This window comes from Gopherus evgoodei, chromosome 1 (genome assembly GCF_007399415.2).
Source record: "Gopherus evgoodei ecotype Sinaloan lineage chromosome 1, rGopEvg1_v1.p, whole genome shotgun sequence".
In the NCBI taxonomy this organism is placed as follows: domain Eukaryota; kingdom Metazoa; phylum Chordata; order Testudines; family Testudinidae; genus Gopherus; species Gopherus evgoodei.
Genome location: NC_044322.1, coordinates 118,619,402 through 118,646,564, shown reverse-complemented (window position 1 = coordinate 118,646,564; position 27,163 = coordinate 118,619,402). Strand labels below are relative to the sequence as shown.

The window sequence follows — 27,163 nt, the reverse complement described above, 5'->3', positions numbered from 1 at the left end:
TAAAATATCTTTTCTATACCTAAAAATGTCATGAGTTAAAGTTCAGTATCTTGGACCCTTTCCAGGAATCAAGTCAGTGTTGGGTCTCATAGGGGATCTCCCATTCCCAGTGAACTATATAAAGCTCCCATTTCTAGCCAGGCAGAGTTGTGAGATAATGGACTTCACAGTTGTGACATTTTTATATATAGAAACCATGTCACTGGTCCAGGACAAAACAATCTTGCCCGTCCCAGGCCTGGGGCAAGTATAACTTTTTCGGGTGAAATTCCACTATGGTGGGAGAAGGAAGAAACATTTATTGACAGGTTGATTTAAAAAAAAATGGCAGCTCTCTGAAGTTGCTCAAGTGTTTGGAATGTTAGAATAAATCCCAGGTAATGCATTAGCAGGCAGAGGGTAAATGAGAAGGTCAGAGGTGAATGATATATTGCAGAGCCATGTGAATCCTGACGTTAACATATGACTCTACAATTTATGTCTTTATCACTATATATAGATATACATGAAGAAGAGTTATTTCACCTACATACACACATACTGTACTCACACACACACAAGGTGGTGATAGCCATTTGATAAATTGCAGAGCCATGTGCACATTGTTTTTGAATCTCTAACCACTTCCTCTGCTGAAGTCCTCTAATTCATCTCCCATAGGACTTATTTTCATGTTCCAAACCTCTGATCAGCTTCAAATAAATGCCATTTTTAAAAAAAGCATCATGTCACAAAAATATTGCCTTATTTTCCTTTTGCAATAGGACAAGGCTTTTGTTTTAATCCCAGATTTTTAAAAATTACACTATTATCCACTGAAAAGCTATTTCCCTGTAGGAAAATCTTAAAGGTTTCTTGACTACATGATTATAATTTTCCTTCCCTCTGAGGTCTGTACAGTGGGCTCACAGTAACTAAAGGAGTTTGCTGTCATAGTTCAGGGCAATCGCACCAGTATTTCCCTCTTGTGGTCCACCTGTGGTGGGGCGTTTGTCCCACACTGTCCTGTAAGTGGTTAATAGAGCCCTACGGTGGCTGTGCAGAAAGCAGCCAATAGAGAGGGGCTGCAAGGAGCAGCCAATCAAGGCCTGGCAGGCCCATATAAGAAGGGCTGCGAGGCAGAGCAGCTTCAGTAGCTGCCTGGAGCTGAGGAGGGAAAGTCAGGTTCCTAGCAGGAGGAAGGAGTGCCAGCACCTTGGACAGACCAGGGGAAGCTAGAGAGAGCTCCTGGCCAGCTGCTAAGACTGGCAGGCTGAAGCTCTGAGGTAAGGGCGAAGATGTTGGGGAGCATGGGGAAGTGATCCAGGGAATGAACTGAGGAATTGGAGGGGAGGCAGCAAGTGATGACCATCTATGGGGTCCCAGAGCCGGGACCCGGAGTAATAAGTGGGCCTGGGTCCCTTCACCACTGAGGAAGTGGCCAGACAATGGGCTGCAGTCACCACTGAGGGAAGTGGCTGGACATTGGACTGCAGGTCCCCCAGAAGGGGGAAGCACAGAGTGTGGCACAGCTGGAGGGCTGTGTCCTGAAGAGGATGCTGCAGTCCTTAGAGTGATGTGGGTCTTGGAGCAGAAGTGATGGCAACAAGACATCACCAGAAGGCGGCATGCTGGCTAACAGAGCTAATCTCTGGGACAGCCAGCAGGAGCTGCTAGCATTGTGAGTCAAACCCCATCACACACCCACTCTAATCTCCTCATGTATCACCTTTCCTGGGCAGAGATCCACATCCCCTGATTGGGATTTTTTGAGTCTGCTCAGTTCCCCGCCTACACTGTAATATCCGCAGCAAGCCAGATTGTGTAAATAGGCTGGTATCTGTGCTTTGCATTCCCGCCAAAGGCTTAGAACAGCTGTAATTGCCAGCAGTCAAAGTTACTACACACATTTATTCTTAAAGTGAAAGCATCACAGAGAAAACATTAAAACAATAAAAGAACCAACAGACACGGTAAAAAGCTTACAAGAGGTCATCCCAATTCCAACTCTGGGCTCTGGTGGTTTTACGTCCTCCAAAACCCACAGCTGGGTTTTTCCTGTGGTTACGAGTTCATAACTGTCTCAGATTCAGAACCAACATGAATAATTCAGTCTTTACTTTTTACAGCTTGGGCCTGAAATCTTGGCTTCATGTAATAGGTGATAAGCAGACAAAGGTCCACTCCTCATGGCTTAGCTTGAAAAGGTGGTTTTCTTGAATATTTCACAGGAAATCAACGTGTATTGTCCCAAAAGTCCATTCTTGTCTGGCACGTTATGCAATATAGTCATTTGATCACCCAGGCCCACAGAAGTTACACAGAACCCTGGCCCACAATAATACATACACTTTGCATTAAGTACAAAGAACCCCTAAGATACTTACATTTAATTCAATATGATTTTTCAAAGATATTGCAGGAAATTGCCATATCTGTCACAATTGATTTCACCAGCAGAATATTACAAACAATATTTAGCACCAATAAACCTTTAAAAGCTTTAACTCAGGACTAAACGAGTTCTGGCATATACTTGTGGCATTTAAACAATACAGCAGAGATTGGCAACCTTTGGCATGTGGCCTGCCAGGGTAAGCCTGCTGGCGGGCCGGGCTGCTTTGTCTACCTACAGCGTCCGCAGGTTTGGCTGATCACAGCTCCCACTGGCCACGGTTCGCTGCTTCAGGCCAATGGGGGAAGCAGTGGTCAGCACATCCCTTAGCCTGCGCCACTTCCTGCAGCCCCCATTGGCCTGGAGTGGCGAACCGCGCCAGTGGCAGCTGCGATGGGCCAAACCTGTAGACGTTGCAGGTAAACAAACCAGCCTGGCCCACCAGCAGGCTTACCCTAGCGGGCCACGTGCCAAAGGTTGCCATTCCCTGCAGTAAAGGATGGTGTGATCTAAACGTTTTATTGGTCTGCGATAACTTACATAAATCAGTAATGACTTCACCACTTGTGAGTAACATGGCTTTCCCAGACACACGTCAAAAACCTTTACAACACTCACTCAGGTATTCTCTCTATCTTCCACACATGCACCTAGCAGTCTAGTTAGTGGCAGGACAAGGTTATTTGGGGATCAAAGTTGAGGCTGTATATTGAGGGTGGGGGAGATGGGTTTCTAGACTATAAAGAGTTTCTTACCTTGTTTGCAAATGGAAACTTGCTCTGTTCCACTTTTCCAGGTGTGTGAATAGCTGAGAGTGGTGGAGGCCAAGAATGGGTCATCTCCTGGAAAATAATATTGTAAACTATATTTAAAAAGACAATATAATATGAGACAATGATGATGACATACTAGTAGTAGAGATTTCTGGATAGTGGCATATATACGTAATTAGGGTATGTCTACACTACCCACCTGATTGAAGGGTAGTGATCGATCTATCGAGAATCAATTTATCGCATCTAGTGTAGACACGATAAAATTGATCCCCAATCACTCTGCGGTCAACTCCGGAACTCCACCATGGTGAGAGGCAGAAGCGGAGTCGATGGGGGAGCAGCAGCAGTCGACTCACCACCATCCTCACGGCCAGGTAAATTGACCTAAGATACACCGACTTCAGCTATGCTATTCGTGTAGTTGAAGTTGCGTATCTTAGGTTGACCACTCCCCCCCCCCCCCCGTGTAGGCCTAGCCTAACTTTCAGCAGATACATTTTAGTAATTTCTAGGATACATTTAGTTTATATATAATCTAGTCAATAAATGAGTTACATTATTTATCACAGATTGTTGGGTGCATTTTTTAAAATGAGTTTGATTTTTTTTATGGTTAATGGTTTTTGAGTGCAAAAAGTTTGATTTTCTGATGAACTGCACCCCAAGCTTCAGTCATGTAATGTATTCTGTGAATGGCCGAGAACACATAGAAGTTGGTAAGAATAAGAGAAACACAAAATGTATTATTACTTTACTTGTAATAAAAGGAACAGAAATTTCAGTTCATGACAAAGTAAGTATGGAATATGGACTAATCATAACATGGATCCTACTGTCTGGACTTGGATAATAAAAGTTGGAGGCCTGAACTTGGTAATAGATTAATAGATTCCAAGGCCAGAAGAGACCATTGTGATCATCCATTGTGAGCTCCTGTGTAACACAGGACACAGAACCCCAAAATAATTCCTACAGTATATCTTATAGAAATAATAGTCAATCTTGATTTAAAAATTGTCAGTAATGGAGAATAAATCACGACCCTTGGTAAATTGTTAAAATGGATAATTGCCCTCACTGTTAAAAATTTTGTGTCATATTTCTAGACTGAATTTGTCTAGCTTCAACTTCCAGCCATTGGATTGTGTTATACCTTTCTGTGCTAGACTGAATATATATTTGTTTCCCTTGTAGGCACTTGTTGACTGTATTAAAGTCATGCCTTTACTTTCTCTTTGTTAAGCTAAATAGGCTCAATCTATCACTGTACATCATGTTTTCTAATCCTTTAATCATTCTCATGGATATTCTCTGAACCCTTCCTATGTATCAACATCTTTCTTGAATTGTTGCACCAGAACTGGACACCGTATTCCAGCAGTGGTCATAGAAATGCCAGATACAGAGGTAAAATAATCTCTCTGCTCCTACTTGAGATTTCTCTGTTTATGCATCCAAGGACAGCATTGGTCCTTTTGACCACAACATCGCACTGGAAGACAATGTTTAGCAGATTATCTACTACCAGCCTGAAAATCTCTTTCAGAGTCATTGCTTTTCAGGAAAAGTCCCCCATCCTGTCAGTGCAGCCTACATTCTTTGTTCTTAGATGTACACATTTACATATAACTCTATTAAAACACACTATATCTGCTTGCACTTCACTTACCAGGTGATCTGGATCGCTCTGCATCAGTGACTCTGAAATGTTCGTTACTCTGAATAAAATGTTATGGCTGTTCTTTCAAAAGTTTACAACTGAACATCGACTTAATAAACTTCAAAACTTTACTATGCAAAAGATATATGCTGATTTGCCTTTTTTTTTAGCTATTTATGTTTAACACAGAGTGTTTAACAAACATAGTACTGTATTTTTTTTATTTTTTTTTTGGTCTTCCTGCTGCCTGATTGCATATTTCCAGTTCAAAATGGGGTGCATGGTTGACCAGTCAGTTCGTAACTCTGGTGTTTGTAACTCTGAGGGCTTGGCTACACTACAGAGTTGCAGCGCTGGTGAGGGGGTTACAGCGCTGCAACTTAGGATGTGGCCACACTTGCAAAGCACGGCCAGCGCTGCAACTCCCTGGTTGCAGCGCTGGCTGTACACCCGGTCGAGCCTCGGGTGTAGAGATTCCAGCGCTGGTGATCCAGCGCTGGTCAGCAAGTGTGGACACCCACCAGCGCTTTTGTTGACCTCCGGGGAATAAGGAGGTATCCCAGCATACTTTAGAAGCCTCTCTGGTAATCATGCACACTCCACTGCCCTGGGCTCAGCTGACCCCTCCTTTAAATGCCCCGGGAATTTTAAAAATCCCCTTCCTGTTTGCTCAGCCAGGTGTGGAGTGCAATCAATCAATCATTCAATCAGCGACCATGCCTCCACGCCCCAAACGAGCCCCAGCATGGAACAATTCCGAGCTGCAGGACCTCATCAGTGTTTGGGGTGAGGAAGCTGTGCAAGCACAGCTGCGCTCCAGAAGGAGAAATTATGATACCTATGGGCAGATATCGCAGTCCTTGCTGAGAAGGGGCCATGAACGGGACGCGTTGCAGTGCAGGGTCAAAATAAAAGAGCTGAGGAGTGCTTACTGCAAAGCCCGTGAGGGAAATCGCCGCTCAGGAGTTGCCCCCACAACCTGCCGTTTTTACAAGGAGCTGGATGCCATACTTGGGTGTGACCCCACTGCCAATCCGAGGACCACGATGGAGAGTTCAGAGCAGGGAGAAGTGGGGGAGGGTGTAGAGGAAGCCGACAGTGAGGCTACTGGCATGGAGGGAGACACCCCGGAGTCCCAGGAGGCATGCAGCCAGGAGCTCTTCTCAAGCCAGGAGGAGGCTAGCCAGTCACAGCAGCTGGAATTTGCTGGTGAGGAAGAAACTGAGGAGCATGCTCCGGGTAAGCAGATTTTTATGTTTTGGGAGAGGAGGGTTTGGGTTATGGCTGCCTGCATGCATGCCTAAACGTGGAATAGCCCATTGATTTGCTCTATCACGTCTCTGTAATCTGCCTCGGTAATCTCTTGAAAAGTTGCAGCCAGAGCGTGCGCAATGTGCTTTCTCAAGTTTATCGGGAGAGCCACCGTGGTCCTTGTCCCGGTCAGGCTAACTTCCGATCCACTGTGCAGCGAGGGGTGGGGGGACCATGGCTGCACACAGGTAAGCTGCATAGGGGCCAGGGCGGAATCCACATTGCTGTAGAAGACCCTCCCTCTCTTCCCAGGTAACAAGCAGCAGTGATATATCTGGCAGTAGGAAATCCTGTTGAGAATTTAGGGATACTTGAGTGCAGGGCGCCAGGTTCGCGTCCCCCCCCCAGCCCCGCGGTGCGTTCCGATCTCCACACCCCCCTCCCAGCAGACAGCCAGCCCCGCGGTGCGCTCTGGTCTTCCCCCCCTTCCCAGCACGTAGCCAGCCCCGCGGTGCGCTCCGGTCTTCCCCCCCCCAGCAGGCATCCAGCCCCGCGGTGCGCTCCGGTCTCCCCCCCCACTAGCAGGCATCCAGCCCTGCGGTGCGCTCCGGTCTCCCCACCCCCTTCCCAGCACGTAGCTAGCCCCGTGGTGCGCTCCGTCTCCCCCCCCCCCCCAGCAGGCATCCAGCCCCGTGGTGCGCTCTGGTCTTCCCCTTCCCAGCAGGCAGCCAGCCCCGCGGTGCGCTCTGGTCTTCCCTCACCCCCCTCCCAGCAGGCATCCAGCCCCGCGGTGCGCTCCGGTCTTCCCCCACCCTTCCCAGCAGGCAGCCAGCACAGCTGTGCGTTTCCCCCCCCTCACCAGCAGGCCGGCTGTTACACGGACCCCCCCCCCCGCCAGCAGCTCGCCACCTTCCTGTTCACTACTGTCCCCTCTGCAGGACACCTGCTACCTCCTGTACCCAGTGCAGATAAACCCCAGTGACCCATCGGTCAATTCCCCCTCCCAGGTGCACTCGGGGCAGAAACACTCACCCCATTGCTCGCCATGACTTAGCTTCCCTGGCCTCTCTGTGTTATGTGAGGTATGTGGGAAGGATGCTACAAAAAGTCTAAAAACTCCTTCACTGTGTGATAATAAACAATGTAGCCTCTGTGTATTACATGTTTCTATCTATGTTTTTTTTACCTTGACTAACGCAGCCGGATCACCGGCCTCACGTTGCTTACAGAACTTGAGAAGAAATCCCAGAAAATCAAAAGAAGAATTGATCAAAGCAGTTATGATTCACTACAACAGAGAAAGTAGGAAGACGCAGGAATGGAGAGAGAAAATGTATGAATGGAGAGAGAAAATGTATGACTGGAGGCAAACAGAAAGCAGGAGAAAGGAATTGGCTATCAAAAAAAACCTTAAAGCAGATGATAAGCCTCCTGGCTCGCCAAACTGAGTCTTTCGAGTCTCTCGTAGCCATGCAGGCAGATATGTACCGTGGTAACCCACACCCCTCCCAAAGCTTTCTTTCTTGTTCCCCAGTATTTGCACAAAACACCTTTCTCCAACAGCCAGTTTCTTATTACCCCCAGCTGCCCCCAACACCTGTACAATCACCTGCCAGCCCTGATAACTATAATTCTTACCCTGTGCACTCCACCCCCATTACCCTGCAGCATAGTAATCCTGAAGTGCAGCAGACATTGAACAGTAATCAAAACAGGACATATTCAAACCTCTGAATGTACAGTCCACCACCCTAACCCCCCTGGCCTTTTATGTACTGTACTTTGAATAAAGGATTTTATGGCTTTTACAATACGTTTTATTATTGCAGGAAGTGGTAAATATTGTACCCCAAGGTAGAACAAAGCACAGCAAAGGCACCAAACATTACTGTTGGCTCTCAGCATCAAATTGCTCCCTTAAAGCATCCCTAATCCTTGAAGCCCTTTCCTGGGCCTCTCTAGTAGCCCTGCTCTCTGGCTGTGCAAATTCATCCTCTAGGCGTCGAACCTCAGAGGTCCATTCCTCACTGAATCTTTCACCCTTCCCTTCACAAATATTATGGAGGGTACAGCACGCGGATATAACAGCGGAGATGCTGCTTTCCCCCAAATCTAGCTTCCCATAAAGACACCTCCAGCGGGCTTTCAAACGGCCAAAAGCACACTCCACAGTCATTCTGCACAGGCTCAGCCTGTAGTTGAACCGGTCCTTGCTCCTGTCAAGCTTCCCTGTATACGGTTTCATGAGCCATGGCATTAAGGGGTAAGCGGGGTCTCCAAGGATCACAGTGGGCATTTCGACGTCCCCTACTGTGATCTTGCGGTCTGGGAAAAAAGTCCCGGCCCTCAGCCTCCTGAACAGGGAACTGTTCCGAAACATGCATGCATCGTGCACCTTTCCAGGCCATCCTGAGTAAATGTCAGTGAAACGCCCACGGTGATCCACAAGCGCTTGCAGAACCACGGAGAAATACCCCTTGCGATTAACGTACTCTGATGCCAGGTGGGGTGGTGACAGAATAGGAATATGCGTCCCATCTATCGCCCCTCCACAGTTAGGGAAACCCATTTCTGCAAAGCCATCCACAATGTCCTGCATGTTCCCCAGAGTCACAGTTCTTCTTAACAGGGTGCGATTAATGGCTGTGCAAACTTGCATCAGCACCATTCCAACGGTGGACTTTCCCACTCCAAACTGGTTCGCCACCGATCAGTGGCTGTCTGGAGTTGCCAGCTTCCAGATTGCAATAGCCACCCGCTTCTCCACTGGCAGGGCAGCTCTCAATCTCGTGTCCCTGCGCCGCAGGGTAGGGGCGAGCTCAGCACACAGTGCCATGAAAGTGGCTTTTCTCATCCGAAAGTTCTGCAGCCACTGCTTGTCATCCCAGGCTTGCAGGACGATGTGATCCCACCACTGAGTGCTGGTTTCCCGAGCCCAAAGGCGCCGTTCCACGGTGCTGAGCACGTCTGTTACTGCCACAAGCAATTGAGTGTCTTGAGCGTCAGGCGTTTCAATATCATCGTCTGACTCCTCACTGTCACTTTGCAGCTGAAGGAATAGCTCCACTGCCATGCGTGATGTGCTGGCAACATTCATCAGCAAGGTCCTCAGCAGCTCAGGCTCCATTTGTAACAAAAATCTCAGAAATAGCGCTGCAAACTCACAATGCCGCCAAACTGCTCGGAATGTGTAGCAAAGCACCACGGGGCGTTGGAACAGGAAGCGGAAAGACCCACACACTTCCTTCCCCTTCCCACAAGCCACAGCGCCAAAATGGGACGAGGTGCTCTGTGGGATAGCTGCCCACAATGCACCACTCCCAACAGCGCTGCAAGTGCTGTAAATGTGGCCACACTGCAGCGCTGGTAGCTGTCAGTGTGGCCACACTGCAGCGCTGGCCCTACACAGCTGTATGAACACAGCTGTAACTACCAGCGCCGCAAAACTGTAAGTGTAGCCATACCCTGAGATTCTGCTGTACCTGCAATTGCCATTTTACTTTAGTGAGAATTGAATATGCTCACAGTCTCCTGCTGTTCAGTGCCCTATCAGCCCCTTAAACAAGAAGTTCTCCACTCAGCTTTTTGTCCTCTCCCTACATTTACTGAATTAGTTATTTGGTTTTAGAAAGGAGATATGTTTACCTTCTCTTGGCTGCATACAATATTTTAAGAGCACCTTCAAGGTAAGCAATTCCTTCATACTCCAAGCCTGAGTAAATTAGCCTTCAAAGGGTGGTTCAAGGTTGCTCTTTTCGGCAAAAAAATATATTGTTATTTGAAAAAAGAAGCGTGAACAACTTGTGCATTCTTGCTCAATAACAATGGAATAGAGCATAGGGCATCTCATGGCCTGCCTTAATAATTCTTTCTCAGAACAAAGTCTCCCTGAGTGTTCTGCCAATGAAGTAATCTACTTGACTAATCATTCTAAGATGGTTTATGAGTTATAAATGTCACCTTCAAAATGTTCTTGATAAACAGTTTATTTTCTAATAAAAACCTGCATTCTTTAGTGTTATTTGAAGCTAAAAATCTTAAATGATTTATTATACCTGTGTAATCTCTGTGGGTACCTCTAATCAGAGCATCATCTGGTTTGAAGTTTCACTATCAGAATTGCTTTGCTTTTCAGTTCTTTCAGGCAGATTGATCATCTTATGACTCTCTTATCAGATAAGTGCCACCAACAGCAGTACATAGTAATTTTTATTATACAGTAAATCCTTTAAACACAGACAACCAATCACTGTACAGTTTGCTATACAGAAAAGACGGTTACTCACCTTTGTAACTGTTGTTCTTCGAGATGTGTTGCTCATATCCATTCCAATTAGGTGTGTGCGCGCCGCGTGCACGTTCGTCGGAGACTTTTTACCCTAGCAACACTCGGTGAGCCAGCAAGTTGCCCCCTGGAGTGGCGCCGGTATGGCGCCTGATATATACCCCTGGTGGCCCGCCCGCTCCTCAGTTCCTTCTTGCCGGCTACTCCGACAGTGGGGAAGGAGGGCGGGTGTGGAATGGATATGAGCAACACATCTCGAAGAACAACAGTTACAAAGGTGAGTAACCATCTTTTCTTCTTCGAGTGCTTGCTCATATCCATTCCAATTAGGTGATTCCCAAGCCTTACCTAGGCGGTGGGGTCGGAGTGAGACGTTGCGGACTGTAAAACCGCTGCGCCAAAAGCGGCATCGTCTCTAGCTTGCTGTACCAGCGCATAGTGTGATGCGAAGGTGTGTACAGAAGACCATGTGGCCGCACGGCAGATTTCTTGTAAGGGGACATGAGCCAAAAACGCGGCCGAGGAAGCCTGAGCCCTGGTAGAATGGGCGGTAAGGGGTCCCGTTGGCACACTGGCCAAGTCGTAACATGTCCTGATGCAGGACGTGACCCAGGATGCGATACGCTGGGAGGAGATTGCCATGCCTCTCATGCGTTCCGCTACTGCCACAAACAATTGTGGTGAACGCCGGAAGGGTTTAGTTCTCTCAATGTAGAACGCGAGAGCCCTTCGGACATCCAAGGAGTGGAGCTGTTGCTCTCTTCGGGATGAATGCGGCTTTGGGTAAAAGACTGGCAGGAAGACGTCTTGGTTAATATGGAAGGCGGAGACGACCTTAGGGAGGAACACCGGGTGCGGTCGCAGCTGTACCTTGTCCTTGTGGAACACCGTATACGGAGGGTCCACGGTCAGAGCCCGAAGCTCCGAGACTCGCCGGGCCGACGTAATAGCGACTAGGAAGGCCACCTTCCAGGATAGGTACAGCAGCGAGCATGTGGCTAAGGGTTCGAAGGGGGGGGCCATGAGCCTGGTTAGAACCAGGCTCAGGTCCCAAGTAGGGGTAGGCCGTTTGACCTGAGGGTAGAGTCGCTCCAGACCCTTGATAAATCTTGACACCATTGGGTGAGAAAATACGGACTTGCCAGCCTCGCCTGGGTGGAAGGTGGATATAGCCGCGAGGTGGACGCGTAGAGAGGAGATCACACGTAGTCCAAGATGGTGGGGACTAGCACGGCGAGTGGATCGTGGTTGTGCTGACTGCATCAGCAGCAGAAGCGTTTCCATTCGCTAGGTAGGTTGAACGCGTGGAAGGCTTCCGGCTGCCCAACAACACTTGTTGTACTGCATCGGAACAGTGCAACTCGGACTGACTTAACCAGCCAGGAGCCATGAAGACAGATGGAGGGACTGTAGATCCGGATGGCGCATCCTGCCGAAGTCCTGCGTGATCAGGTCCGGCCAAAGAGGTAGGGCAATCGGATTCGCCAGGGACAGATCGAGCAGCATGGTGTACCAAGGCTGTCGCGGCCACGCCGGAGCGATCAGGATGAGGCGGGCCTTGTCTCTCCGGACCTTGATCAGGACTCGATGGACGAGAGGGAAGGGTGGAAAGGCGTAGCAAAGACGACCCGTCCACGGAACGCGTCCGACAGGGAGCCCGGGGAGCGACCTTGTAGGGAGCAGAACACCTGGCATTTTCTGTTCGATCTGGAGGCGAACAGGTCTATCTGGGGAAACACCCACCTCTGGAAAATGACATAGAGGACGTCCGGACTGATGGACCATTCGTGGGACAGAAAGGATCTGCTCAGGTGATCCGCAAGGGTGTTTCGCACTCCCGGGAGAAAGGAGGCCACTAGATGAATAGAGTGGGCTATGCAAAAGTCCCACAGACGTATTGCTTCCTGACACAGCGGGGAGGACCGGGTCCCGCCCTGCTTGTTGATGTAATACATGGTCATTGTGTTGTCCGTGAATACCGCAACACAATGGCCGTGCAAATGGCGTTGGAATGTCTGGCATGCTAGGTGAACGGCCCGTAGCTCCCGCACATTGATGTGAAGAGTCAACTCTCTCTGCGACCACAGACCCCGTGTACGCAGGGTCCCCAGGTGCGCACCCCAGCCCAGCGCTGATGCGTCCGTTGTCAGGGACACTGAGGGCTGTGGAGCGTGAAACGGTAGGCCCGCACACACTTGGGAGGGTGTTGTCCACCAGCCTAGGGAGCCTAGAACATTCAGTGGAATCGTTACGATTGTGTCTATGGCATCCCTGCCTGGTCGATAGACCGACGCGAGCCAGGTCTGCAACGGGCGCCTGCAGAGTCTTGCATGTCTGGTGACGAAGGCGCATGCGGCCATGTGCCCCAGGAGAGCGAGGCACGTTTGAGCAGATGTGGTCGGGAAGGCCCACAGGCTTGTGACCATGGACACTATGGCTTGGAATCGGTGCCGGGGGAGGCTGGCCGTCGCAAGGTTGGAGTCCAGCACTGCCCCTATGAATTCTATGCTCCGCGTACGCACCAGAGTGGACTTGTCCGGATTGATGGTCAGACCTAGGCTCGTAAACAGCTCCGTGATGATGGTGATGTGCCCGGTCACCTGCGCTTCCGACGTGCCTCGAACGAGCCAGTCGTCGAGGTAAGGGAAGACATGGATACGACGACGTCTCAGGGCAGCCGCGATGACCGCCATACACTTGGTGAGTACCCGGGGGGCCGAGGAGAGCCCAAAGGGGAGGACCGTGAACTGGTAGTGGTCCTGATTCACCACAAAGCGGAGATACCGTCTGCGCGGGGGGAAGATCACAATGTAGAAGTACGCATCCTTCATGTCGAGAGCAGCGTACCAATCTCCGGGATCCAGGGAAGGGATGATGGTTCCTAAGGTTACCATGCGGAACTTGAACTTTTTGATGAATTTGTTCAGGCGTCGCAGGTCCAGGATGGGTCGTAGGCCCCCTTTTGACTTGGGGATTAATAAGTACCGGGAATAAAACCCCTTGCCCCTTAGCTCCCTTGGCACCTCCTCTATAGCCCCAATGGACAGGAGCTTGCGAACCTCCTGGATGATAAGTTGCTCGTGAGAGGGGTCCCTGAAGAGGGATGAGGAGGGAGGATGGGAGGGGGGTGGAGAAACAAACTGAAGATGGTAACCAAACTGCACCGTGCTCAGGACCCAACGATCTGAAGTCAGCTGGGACCATGACGGTAGGAAGTGGCGGAGGCGGTTGAGGAAATGAAGTGGATCTAGAGGGGGGATTGGTAAGCTGCTCTTGGGTGCACCTTCAAAAGGTCACCTTGGGTCCCTGCGGTGGCTTTTCGGATCCGGAAGTGTTACCCCTTTGAGGACCTGACTGCCGTCTACGGTTTGGCCGGCCTCGCCTCCGGTTGAAATCTTGTCTGGGGCGAGGCGGGGGGTAAGTGCGCTGATGGTAGGGGCGGAATGGCCTTCTCTGAGTCTGGGGCGTGTGCATTCCCAGTGAACGCATGATGACCCGGTTATCCTTCAGGTTCTGTAGCCTGGGATCCGTCTTTTCAGAGAAGAGGCCTGCCCGTCGAATGGCAGGTCCTGGATCGTGTATTGTAGCTCCGGCGGTAGTCCGGAAGACTGCAGCCACGATATACGGCGCATGGCTACGCCCGACGCCAGAGTCCTCGCCGCTGAATCTGCGGCATTTAAGGACGCCTGTAGCGAGGTCCTGGCGACCCTCCTGCCCTCTTCCAGGAGAGAGATGAAAATTCCTGGCGTGAGTCCTGGGGGAGCAGCTCTGTAAATTTGCCGACAGCCTCCCAGGTGTTGTGGCTGTAATGGCTCAGGAGGGCCTGCTGGTTCGCCACACGGAGCTGAAGGCCTCCAGCAGAATAAATTTTACAGCCCAGCAAGTCCATGCGTCTGGCTTCCCTGGATTTTGGTGCAGGAGCCTGTTGGCCGTGGCGTTCCCGCTCGTTGACTGATTGTACCACCAAGGAGCAGGGAGCGGGGTGTACGTAGAGGTACTCATACCCCTTGGATGGTATCATATACTTCGTTTCCACGCCACGGCGAAGTGGGTGGAATGGAGGCCGGAGACTGCCAGATGGTGTCCGCCTTCGCCTGGATCGACTTAATGAAGGGGAGGGCTACCCTGGTCAGTGCCTCCGCTGAGAGGATGCTTACTACCGGGTTCTCTACTTCCGGGACTTCCTCTACAGGAAGGTTTATGTTCTGGGCAACTCGCCTCAGCAGGTCCTGATGCGCCCGGAGATCAATCGGCGGAGGCCCTGATGAAGATGTGCCCGCTACCGCCTCATCCGGGGACGAGGACGAAGACACCCCAGGGAGGAGTGGTTCTTGCATGGAAGCCTCGTCCAGAGGGGTCTCCATTTCCTGGGCATCCTGTTGCACCAGGGGATCCGTGGGGTCTTCCTCCATACCTTGGGGGGGGGGCGAGTGACTGTGGCCTCTGGTGCCCGACGCTCCGAAGGATTGGAGCAAGCTTGTCCCGAAGGTTCGCCCTGGGCTTGGTGGTACGCCCAGGGCGTCCAAAAGGACCATTGAGGTGGACCCTGGTCCGTGCGGGCGTGAACATCCGAACCCCCGTAAGAGGCGCTGTCCATATGGGAAGAAGCGGACGAGTGCCTCGAAGGCCATGGAGGAGCCGTCGGTGACTGTGGCAGGCCCCTGCGCATCCTGACGTCGCTGCACGGTGCCGGTGAACGGTACTGGGAGTCATGGCGGTACCGCGATCTAGACCGGGACCTGCTACCAGCTCGGTGCTGGGAGGTCGACCGGTGCCGTCCACTGCCGTGCCGGGACCGGCTGCGGTAGGAACGTCGGTGCCGTGATCTAGACCGGTGCCGAGAGTAGTACGACGGCGACCGGGATCTTGAACGGTGCCGCGAGTACGACCGGTGCCACAGGTAGCGGTCCCAGGATTGCGAGCGGCATCTAGATCTCAAGCGGCGATGCTGGGAGTGGTCCCTCGATTTGGAACGGGACCGATGCCCGGTAGTACCCGGCGAATGCGGCCATACCATGGCGGGTTTGCCCATCGATTGGATAACCCGCACCAACGGTGCCGGGGGTTGGGGCAGCTCGGGCTCTGTCAGTGCGATGAGGTCGCGTGCCGCTGAGAAGGCCTCCGGCGTGGAGGGCGTGACAAGCTCGACCCCTGTCCTCACTGGGGAGCTGAAAGGTACCGGACTCAACGGTCTCTGAGGGGCCGGAGTCGACGGTGTGACGACACTCAGTGCCGCGGCGGATGACGGTGCCGGGTGGTCAGGTTTTGAGGCACGCTCTGACTGTGGTGCAGTTGCAGGCACCGCAGGAGCCCTGTGATTTTTGCTCCTCGGGGAGAGGGAGCGGTGCCGGGTAGGGTGCCGGGCCGGTGCCGAGCGGGAAGTTGGAGCCTTCGCCGGCACCGGGCGGTCCGGAGCGGAGGTGACACTTGGTCCCGGTGCTGGAGTCGGTGCCAATGGTGGGGGAGTCAGCGCTGCCTCCATCAGGATCTGCTTCAGGCAACTGTCCCGCTCCTTCTTCGTTCGGGGTTTGAACGCCTTGCAGATCCGACACTTGTCCACAAGGTGGGACTCGCCTAGGCACCTCAGGTAGGAGTCGTGCGGATCTCCTGTTGGCATCGGCCGATGACAGGCCGCACAAGGCTTAAAGCCGGGTGAACCGGGCATGGGCCCTGGCACCGCGGGGAGGAAAAAGGGGCGAACCCCCGATTCTCAGTATAACTATTTACAACTACACTAAATTAACTTTATAACTACAACTATTGCTATAATAACTGAACTATATACACTAAACTGCAGAAGAGTGAAATGCTAGGGAGGTGGAGAACGGCTAGCCGTGCTCCACAGTTCCAACGACCGACACGGGCGGTAAGAAGGAACTGAGGAGCGGGCGGGCCAGCAGGGGTATATATCAGGCGCCATACCGGCGCCACTCCAGGGGGCAACCTGCTGGCCCACTGAGTGTTGCTAGAGTAAAAAGTCTCCGACGAACGTGCACGCAGCGCGCGCACACCTAATTGGAATGGATATGAGCAAGCACTCGAAGAAGAATTATTTCTTACTGCTATGAGTGCCTGACACAGAGAATAATTTTCAAAACATCAATTAATGATATTTTGAAAAAAAATTCTTACAGTAATGTTTTATTATGATGATATCTTTACAGAATGGAGATTTGTAGTATGTTTCTCTAGCCCTACAGCTGTGTGACCTAAACATTAAAAATTTTCCCAGGCTAAGCTCTGTTGGGACCACTATCTCATGCTGTGGTATCTCATAATTAAATTACTTACATTTTAAAAGTAGGGGTTTTTTTGCATATCACACCCATTTTCATTTATGAATGAAAAGGTATGTGTGTTTCCTCCAGTGGATGAAGTTCAGGCCCCAAAGAAACCATGAATTAAAGAAACCATGAAACTCAGAATGCTGATGAATTTATCTGTTCAGAGGGAGATAGCTCAAAAATATACCCAGAATCTAACTATGGGGCCTTATTGGTTTAAGGGAGGAATGTTTTACTTCAGCTCTTGTAATTGTGGAACCAGGTATGCAGATAGGAAGCATTGCTGGTAACTACCCTGAATATACGATGTTTCTGAGATATGCTTCTCAGCCCTTAAGATTTCTGTTTGTCTCCCCTGGGTTATATAATTGCTGAATTCTCAGTCTCATCTTGACAGAAACATTTTCTAAGAAGTCTGCTATTCAGTGTACAGAAACCAATTTGTTACAGCAGGATATCTTTGTCCTCCCACCTTCCCTTCCTAGATCTAGCAATGAAACCTCTATCCAGGGGAAGCATCAGAGTGCTGATTACAAGTGAGGATGACCTTTTCTGACATGTTAAAATCTTTCATATTTTTTTACAGGATTATTTCTTATCCACATTTAGACAAAAAATGGTTTTAATAGTATTTTTCGACTAGTTTCTCTACTACTCACTTTATGCTTTGAGTTTTGGTGTATAATTTTAATTTGATGTAACCCGTTGTGACATATAGACTTCATAGGAACACTGATGTTTACTAGGGGTAATCATCTTTATCATACCCCTCCAAATTTGCCTTTATTGAACTGATATTTTAAATTGTGATTACTCGATATATTTTTGGTCTAAACTTGAATGTCAAATTATGAAAAATTAAAAATAATAAACTATAAGTACAAAACTGTTATGAAAAATCAATCCTCTGTATTATAACCACTACGCCACAAAGTAGTAACACATTTTGAATGCTGATGGCTCAGAAATGTCTATATGAGATTTTGTAAAACCAAAACTTTATGCAATATGCACAGTCTCCTTAATACTGTTGGAGAACACCAAGCAAGAAATTTTGAAAACAGGAATAAATATTTAGGTGTACTACAGCATTTCAAATGTTGTAAGGCCAATGTCAAATAAATATAGAAAATGTACTCTTGTGAATTTTGTTACAGTCCAGGGCAACTGCACCTGTATGTCCCTGTCCTTGGGGTCCACCAAGGCACCCACTCTAGGCTCCCAGCTCCTCAGCTGTCATCTCTCTTGGGTGGAGATGTGTGTCTTTCTCCCTCCAAAACAGGGTTTTTCCAGACTGCACAGCTCCCTGCCTACACTGTCAGTTTCTCAGCAAGTCAGACTGCCTGAGCAGGCCTCCTTTACGTACTCCTCAGAGGCTATAAATAGTGTAATTGCCCACAGTTAAGTTACCACACAACTGTTTCTAAGCAAGCACATTTATTCTTAAGGTGAAAGCACAACAGAAAAAACATATTAAAGGAACAGAAGAACCTATATGAGTGCTACCAAGGTTACCAGAGAACACCCATCAATCTTATGGGGTCTCAGTAGGCCAAAGACCTTCCAATCTTTGGGGCACCCCTAGGAGAGAAGGTCCTGTCCATTTCCTGGATCAGAAAGAAGGCCCTGATTAAGTTTAAATTCAGGCTATTTATCCAAAAATTCTTTGTTTTTCTGTTGGTTTCTGGAGAATCAAGTCTGAACTAGTATATGAGAGCTTCCCCAGGTGCTGGTACCTGTCTGGAAGTATTACAACCTGAATGAATTTGCCTACCTCCAGCCCCCACTCTTAATTCCTGGAAGGGATATGGTTATCCTCCCTCAAAGGATTATACATTCAATCTCTGGCCCACAGTGACACCAACTTAATACAATAAGATCTCTAGAAGAGATTGCAGAAAATTGCCAGATCTGTCAGCAGTCTGGGACAGGTCTCATGATATTTGGTGTATCTGATAAAACAGCTCCTGAAGTAAAGTTAATATGTAAGAATATCACTTTCCTTTAGAAAGAAAAATGAAAGTTTCTAGCCCTGAAAACATAAACCGCAAAGGCTCAAAAACTGGAAGGTAAATAAAAAGAATCCTACATTTATTTTAAAAAAATCTCAAGTCTATAAGGTGAATCTTATTTTGGGGGAGCAGAGGACACTTTACTCATGATTTTGAATGCTTGAGGTTGGCAGTATAGATATACGTAATATGGAGGCCTGAAAGCAGTATTTTGAACTTGCCGTTTTGAACTGTTAATAATTAATATGTAATTCAGGTGCTATAATATTTAAAGTGTTGTTAAGTGTACTTGTTGCTGTGGAAGACACTGTCCACAGAAGGTAGGACAAGAAATTATCATCTTATCTACAGAACAGTAGATTTAGGTTAGATATTAGGAAAAACTTTCCAGTTAGGAGAATAGTTAATCGCTGGAAGAGCTTCCAAGGGAGGTTGTAAAATATCTGTCACTGAAGGATTTTAGGAACAGGTTAAACAAACACCTGTCAGTGATGGTCTAGGTATACTTAATCCTGTCTCAGTGCAGGAAGCTGGATTAGAGGACCTCTCATGATCCCTTCTGCCCTACATTTCTATCATTCTATGGTTTCATATAATTTCTAAATTAGAGAGAAAAAACACTATAACTCTTACATTTTATATTGAATCATTATTCAGGTACATAATGGACCAGATAACCAGGAATGATCTAATATGAAAGTAATGCAAGATTTTCCTCCAACAGTAGCCCACTTTAATGATTTATGTCTTGAAAAATATTAATTACCAAAAAAAGACCACAAAACCAAGAAGCAATTTGGGGCTCGGAATTTGAAAACCAATATGTCCAAAAGGCTGAATTCTGATTTCTAAATTAGAATTAACTTCATCCTTTCAAATCATGGGACTGTTAAAAAAAAGTCTCTGACCTGTCCAATTTGTTTGAAATGGTGACAATTAGGGCTGTCAAGTGATTAAAAAAATAATCGTGATTAATGTTAAACAATAATAGAAAACCACTCATTTAAATATTTTTGATTTTTTCTACATTTTCAAATATTTTTATTTCAATTACAACACAGAATACAAAGTGTACAGTCCTCACTTTATTTTTATTACAAATATTTGCACTGTAAATAACAAAAGAAATAGTATTTTTCAGTTCACCTAATACAAATACTGTTGTGCAATGTCTTTATCATGAAAGTTGAACTTACAAATGTAGAATTATGCACAAAAAAGCTGCATTCAAAAATAAAACAATGTAAAACTTTAGAGTCTAGAAAGTCCACTCAGTCCCACTTTTTGTACAGCCAATCGCTCACACAAACAAATTGGTTTACATTTGCAGGAGATAATGCTGCCCACTTCTTGTTTATAATATCATCTGAAAGTGAGAATAGGCATCCATATGGCACTGTTGTAGCTGGCATTGCAAGATATTTACGTGACCGATATGCTAGAGATTCATATGTCCCTTCATGCTTCAACCACTATTCCAGAGGACATGCTGATGATGGGTTCTGCTCAATAACAATCCAAAGAAGTGCAGACTGACGCATGTTCATTTTCATCCTCTGCATCAGATGCCACTGGCAGAAGGTTGATTTTCCTTTTCGGGGGCTCAGGTTCTGTAGTTTCTGCATCAAAGGGCTGCATTTTTCAGACTTCTGAAAACATGCTTCACACTTCGTCCGGCTCAGATTTTGGAAAGCACTTCAGATTCTTACACCTTGGTTCGAGAGATGTGGCTATCTTTAGAAATTTCACATTGGTACCTTCTTTGCATTTTGTCAAATCTATTGTGAAAGTGTTCTTAAAATGAACAACATGTGTTAGTTAATCATCTGAGACTGCTATATCATGAAATATATGGCAGAATGTGGGTAAAACAGCAGGAAACATACAATTCTCCCCCACGATGTTCAGTCATAAATTTAATTCATGCATTATTTTTTTTAATGAGCATTGTCAGCATGGAAGCATGTCCTCTGGAATGGCGGCCAAAGCATGAAGGGGCATATGAATATTTAGCATATCTGGCATGTATATACCTTACAATGCCAGCTACAAAAGTGCCTTGCAAATGCTTTTTCTCACTTTCAAGTGACATTGTAAATAAGAAGTGGATAGCTTTATCTGCCGTAAATATAAACAAACATTTTTCTTAGTGATTGGCTGAACAAGAAGTAGGACTGAGTGGACTTGTAGGCTCTAAAGTTTTACATTGTTTTATTTTTGAATGCAGGTTTTTTTTGTACATAATTCTACATTTGGAAGTTACACTTTCATGATAAAGAGATTGCACTACCATACTTGTATGAGGTGAACTGAAAAATACTATTTCTAATAGTAAAAATACTAATACTAACACAAAAATATTGTTTATCATTTTTATAGCGCAAATATTTGTAATAAAATATAAAGTGAGCATTGTTCACTTTGCATTCTGTGTTGTAACTGAAATCAATATATTTGAAAATGTAGAAAAATATGCAAAACTATTTAATAAATTTCAATTGGTATTCTATTGTTTAACAGTGCGATTACAATGTGATTAATCGTGATTAATTTTTTGAGTTAATTGCATGAGTTAACTGCATGAGTTAATATACTGAGTTAATTGCATACGTTAACTGTGATTAATCATCAGCCCTAGTGACAATGTTCAAATTCCTCCCCTAGTGGGGAATATGCCACTGACAGCTCATTTAGGTGATACTGGGTATTGTAATATTAAGCATTTATTTTACATTGGCTCAAATTCATTCACTGGCGCACACTGACAAATTTATGGGCTGAGACACATTGTATTATTTTACACACACACACACACACACACACACACACACACACACACACACACACACACACACACACACACACACACAATTATACTAGAACTAGTTTCCTTTCCACCTATATGAATCAGATTTCAGTACTTAAATGCAAATGTTCAGTTTTGCAGACAGAAGCAGGTAATCTTACACAATATGCAAACTCAGCTTTTTTTCAGATTGAAGAAGAAACATTCAGATGAAAAATCTACAATGTATACCCTAACTGTAAAATTAGTTTCAGCAACAACAATTAAGTAAGACGACATTTTTTGTGGATTAATGACTGGTTATGCAGTGGTTCATTTTGGACTTTTAAGCTTAACTTGTAATTAATTTTCAGGAAGAGTACTGTGCAGTGGTAAATAATAGTAATGGTTCCAGACTGAAGGCAATGCTATCTATTTAGTGCTATCCATCTCTCTGTATGGCATTTGAAACCAGCAATGTTTATCTAGGTGAAAATGTTCAGTAAACCTGTAATTTAATAAAAAGCAGTGAATTCAAGTGTCCATTAAACTTGGGTCTAACTTCTCCTGTTTACTCCTGTATTCGTTTTTTCCCATAGTCAAAAATGAGCATTGGGCCAGTGGTTACCCATCAAACTCCACCTTCACACTGAAAATTCAAGAAGAGGTTGGGAGAATGTGTTAAAAGATCCTAATGCCAATGGCATAAAAAAGGTAAAGGGAAATTCATGGGACAGGGAATAATCAAAGATAAAGAGAAATTCATAAAGGACAGAAGAGAGGAGGCCAAGGCCTATTAAGGGTCATGAGAAGAAACATAGAATCATAGACACTAGAGATGGAAGAGACCTATAGGATAATCCAGTCTAGGAATTCTCAGATTTTCAATAGTAAATGAAACATAGGAATTGTCATACTGGATCACTACTGAGATCCATCTCTATCTGGTTTCCAACAGTGAGTAGCACCAGCTGCTTCAGAGAAAGGTGTAAGAATCCTACGGTAGGCAAATATGGAGTAATCTACCCCCCATATTAGGCCTCATCCTAATAGCTAATCACTAGAGATTGGCTTAAACCCTGAAAAATTATGTTTAATATCTCTTCCACAAAATTTGTTATCATTCATTATGTCAGCTCTGGATATCCTAGTTATAATATGCATGTCCAATCTTTCTGAATTGTGTTAAGTCTTGGCCTCACTGACTTTCAGTGGCAATGAGCACCGCAGTTTAAATGACGTTATGTAGAAAAGTAGTTTTTATTTTTATCGGTTTTGAATTTCCCAGTTTTGTATTTCATTGAATGTCTCCTCACTTTTGTGTTATGAAACAGGGAGAACAGAGGTTCCCAATTTACCGTCTCTATATCACTAAACACATTTTTAAGTGTGGTGACCAGTGCTGTACACAATATTCTGATGAGACAAGGCAACTGATTTATATAAGGCATTACAATATTCCCTATATTATTCACCGTCCCATTCGTTGTGCAATCTCACATTTTGTTTGCTTTTTATACCACAGCTGCACATTAAGCAGAGTTTTTTATTGAGCTCTCTATAGTGATGCCCTGATCACTTTCTTGAGTTGATAAAGCTGATTTAGAATCCTGTAATACGTTATGAATAGCTTGAATTTTTGCCTCCAATGTGCATTTGTCATCTAGTTTATTTAGGTCTTTCTGAAGTTCTTCACAGTCCTGTTTCATCCTCTGAAACCTAAATAAGTGTCATTTTGCAAATTTTGCCATCTCCTCATGTAATCCTCTTTCCAGATCATTAAACAATATGGGACCTACTTAAATAACATGGGACCTACTACAGGACCTTTAGGCACTTCTTTTCCATTATGACAATTCACCATTTAATCTTACTCTTTGTTTTGCCTCCTATCCTGTTCTTGATCCATGACAATACTTTGTCTCACCCTCAACTACTTAGCTTCTTCAATAGTCTCTTGTGTGGGACCTTGATGAATGCCTTTGGAAAGTCTATATACATTATGTCAACTCATTCTCCTTTATCCACTACTTCATGACATGTTCAAAGAATTCTAAGAGATTAGTGCACATAATTTTCCTTTGCAGAAACTATGCTGGCCAGATCACAGATCACCTTACTCCCATTACACGATTGCACAGACCATCTCCCTTTCCAGTCACAACCACATAATATCCCAGTGGAAACTACAGTAATTGTTATATGGAGAAATACTAGAAAGGTATCTGATGCATTTCAGCTGACTTTTAACGCAATCTATCAACTAGAAATGGGTAGAGAAGCCAACACCAGGTGACCAGCAAGCTCTCCACGAATCACTAACAAGTGCTTCACAGATCACCGTTTGAGAAACTCTGATCCAGTCCATCTCTTTGTCATTATAAAACTGTTCTCTACACACAGGGCCAGATTCTGAGCTGGTGTCAGCTGGCCTAGATCCTTTAATTTCAGTGGAGCTAGACTGATTGACACCACCTGAAGAGCTCACTACGCTTTCAGTACTTTAATGCTGGTTTCAAACAGCCAAAGTAACAAGGCTGACACCATTCGTCCTGGGGGAGTATTTCAAAGCCTAAAGAATTTCTCTCTCAGAATGTTTGGTCTGATCATCAGACTAAATTTTCTTTGTGTTAATTTTATTCCATGAATCCCAGTTACTTCTCCAGTGTATTAGATTAAACAATTCCACCCACATCCTGATCTTTATACTCTTCAAATAGCTACATATGGTTATGTTCCCACCCCTGTAGTTGTTACTTAGCCAAGCTGTACATACCTAGATACTTTATTCCTTCCTCACTTATCACTTCCTCTGCTGCCTCAATAATTTTTTTTGCTTATCTCTGAGCACCCTCAGATTTGTCATATTTTTGGTAATGTGGTTCCCCGAACAGAATGCAATATTCTGGGAGTGGTTGGATCATAGCTATATTGGACATGGTACCTCATGGCACTCTGTGCACCTGATAGGGTTGCCAACTTTGGCTGTCTGAATTCCTGGAGATTTCATCACATGACATAATCTTTAATTAAAGATTAATCTTTAATTCCTGGAAACTCCAGGACAAACCAGGAGCGTTGGCAACCCTAGCACCAGAGTAAGGTAGGTGCTAAGCACCCTCCACTCACACTAAAGTCAGTGGCATTGGAAGGCACTTAGTATCTTGCGGGATCAATCCCATGAAGGTCTGTTTTATGCTAGGCCTTATAAAGCATATTCCTTCTTCTGTGGCCATATTACGGTGCAGACGGATGTCTACTTTGTTGTCCATTATCATTCCTTACAGGGTTACTGCTTCCCAGGTTTTGCCCTCCTCTTGCACGTGTGTGTTTTGGATTATATTTCGACAGCTAGGTTAGTTTGCATTTTTCCAAGATGAATCTCCTTTTAACATTTTTCTGCCCCTATTTTTAACCTCTATGGGTCTCTTTGTAGTATTTTGCTGCTTTAACTGCTGCTTGTATCTCCTTGGGATTATTATCATCTGTGAATTTCATTAGTGTACTGTTTACTTCCTCTTCCAGATCTTAATAAAGCTGTTAAATAAGGTCTTAATACCGAATCAGATGGTACTCTATTAGCCACCACCAACCAACCTGGTGTATTGAAATTTATCATCACTGGCTGTTTATGATCTTTTAGTCAGTTTTCAATTAATCTATGTTAAATTTTAATTAATTTTTCAGTTAATGTTTCACGGTGTCAGATGCTTTACTAAAATCCAGATCTTTTACATCTACTCTATTCCACTCATCTACTGATGGAGGGGAAAGACAAGGAGTTATTAGGGTCACTGAGAGGGATGAGGAAGTATCCTCAAAGAAGCCATTTGGTTGAGCATCCAAACTGGCTGGGATGATTAATTGGGGATTAGTCCTGCTTTGAGCTGGGAGTTGGACTAGATGATCCCCTAAAATCCTTTCCAACCCTGATATTCTATGATTCTACGATTTTGAGTACCAATCCAACACACCTTCTGAGGTTCATCCAGAACTCACTTTTTCCCCACTAAGGACCATCCTAACTCATGCTGAGTGTTACCTTACTCCATGACTGGTACCACTGAAATAGTGGATTTATCCACTATTAACAGAGTAAGGTATCGCCAGATTTGAGTAAGGGTGGCAGAATCTGGTCCTAAGTTTTCATGTCTCTCTGAATATGTTCCACATTTCAGCTTCCATGGCTTTTTTTTTTTCAGTACTCTGTTCCACAGACCAATTACTTTCTATGTAAAGGAGTTTTTCCTAATCCTCTGTAGTCACCAGACTATCCTTTAGTTTGTGTTATTTGCACTATATATACTAAATATATACTATTTTCTAAAGAGCAGAAAAGCACCTTTACACCTCACAGTTTCAACTTATCCTACAGTGGGGCTCAAAAACTAAGAGCACTGTGAGAAGTGATATAGACAGACAGACACTACTACATGATTGTTTTTTCTTCATTTAAAACAAACAAACAAAAAACCTCCGACTATGAACTGATTCCAACTAGTAACACTCCAATGCTGTGCTATCTACTGATATGCTTGAAATATCTGTCTGCTTATCAATGTCTTTGTCTTTCAGTAGATCTGAGAGGAGGAAAGGCAGAGACGTGGGCCCTGATTCTGATAGCACTTACAGTTAGGGTGACCAGACAGTAAATGTGAAAAATTGGGACAGGAGGTAGGGGGTAATAGGAGCCTATATAAGAAAAAGACCCCAAAATTGGGACTGTCCCTATAAAATCAGGACTTCTGGTCACCCTACTTACAATTGTTTTTACACTGTTGTAATTCAACTGCTCTGAATGGAGTTATTCCTGATTTACACCCCCGCATTCCCCGCACCCCTTCCCTCTCTCACAGAGAGAGAGAGATGAGAGCAGAGAGGGATTAAGCCCTTGGAAAGGAGGGAAGGTCAGAGATTTTGCAGACTGCAGCATAATTACCTTCAGCATTAAATCTCCAGATGTTTGGTATCTGTGCCGTTCTACAGAATGAAACCATTCCAAAGCATGAACATTTGTAAAGTGAGCCGTGGATCAACTCATTCTATGGCAAATGACAAATGCCCATGTGGTAAACTTTCAATTTGGAATGTGGTTTCGCTGTGTTGCTGGAAACGTGCAGCAAATAACCTATTCTATAATGTTTATTCCACACCTCAAAATATATAACTCGATACATACAAAACAGTCCAATAACAATTTATTTATCACCATTGATTCATGTAAGTTTTTTCATTATTATATTTGTTTAACCCAAAGGTAGGTAGGTTTGGGTATTTTTTTAACTAGTTGAGCTCTTAAACCCAGTTGAGGCCAGGAACACTTAAAAGAGCTAAAGTTTGCAAGTATTCTAATAAGGATATATACTGTACCAAGCTCTCTGGTATCATAATTTAAGTAACGAAGATTTGCCACGTCTAACTGACAATTATAAAAACCAAGCTGTGTCAAGCTAAACCACCAAACAGAGTCTAGAAGCTTGCTCTAAATTAGTTTGCATATTTTTCACATATTAAAAGAGGAAAGAATCACTTACTTATTCCCTATGTTGAATCTCTGCATCTATTTAGGAAGTTATGTGCTCAAATGAATGCAGTGGGCCATGTGATGTGACAATTGTCTGAAAACTGGCCTTGCCCAGGCAAGCTGCGATGATGTGGTTAATGAAGGTACAATCTTTATTAGTGCATTAACCTCCTGCACCCAAGGACTGTGGATTCTAATTCTTGAATTGCCAT

The 27,163-nt window shown here is 45.6% G+C and overlaps 1 protein-coding gene across 1 annotated transcript in view; it reads right to left on the bottom strand.

Annotated features, from left to right (window-relative positions):
* Positions 1–27,163, bottom strand: part of AFF3 (AF4/FMR2 family member 3) — a 525,087-nt gene that overhangs the window by 190,174 nt on the left and 307,750 nt on the right. The window contains exon 5 of the mRNA XM_030570361.1: positions 3,130–3,216. Coding sequence (XP_030426221.1) covers positions 3,130–3,216 — 87 coding nt within the window. The remainder of the gene's footprint in view (positions 1–3,129; positions 3,217–27,163) is intronic.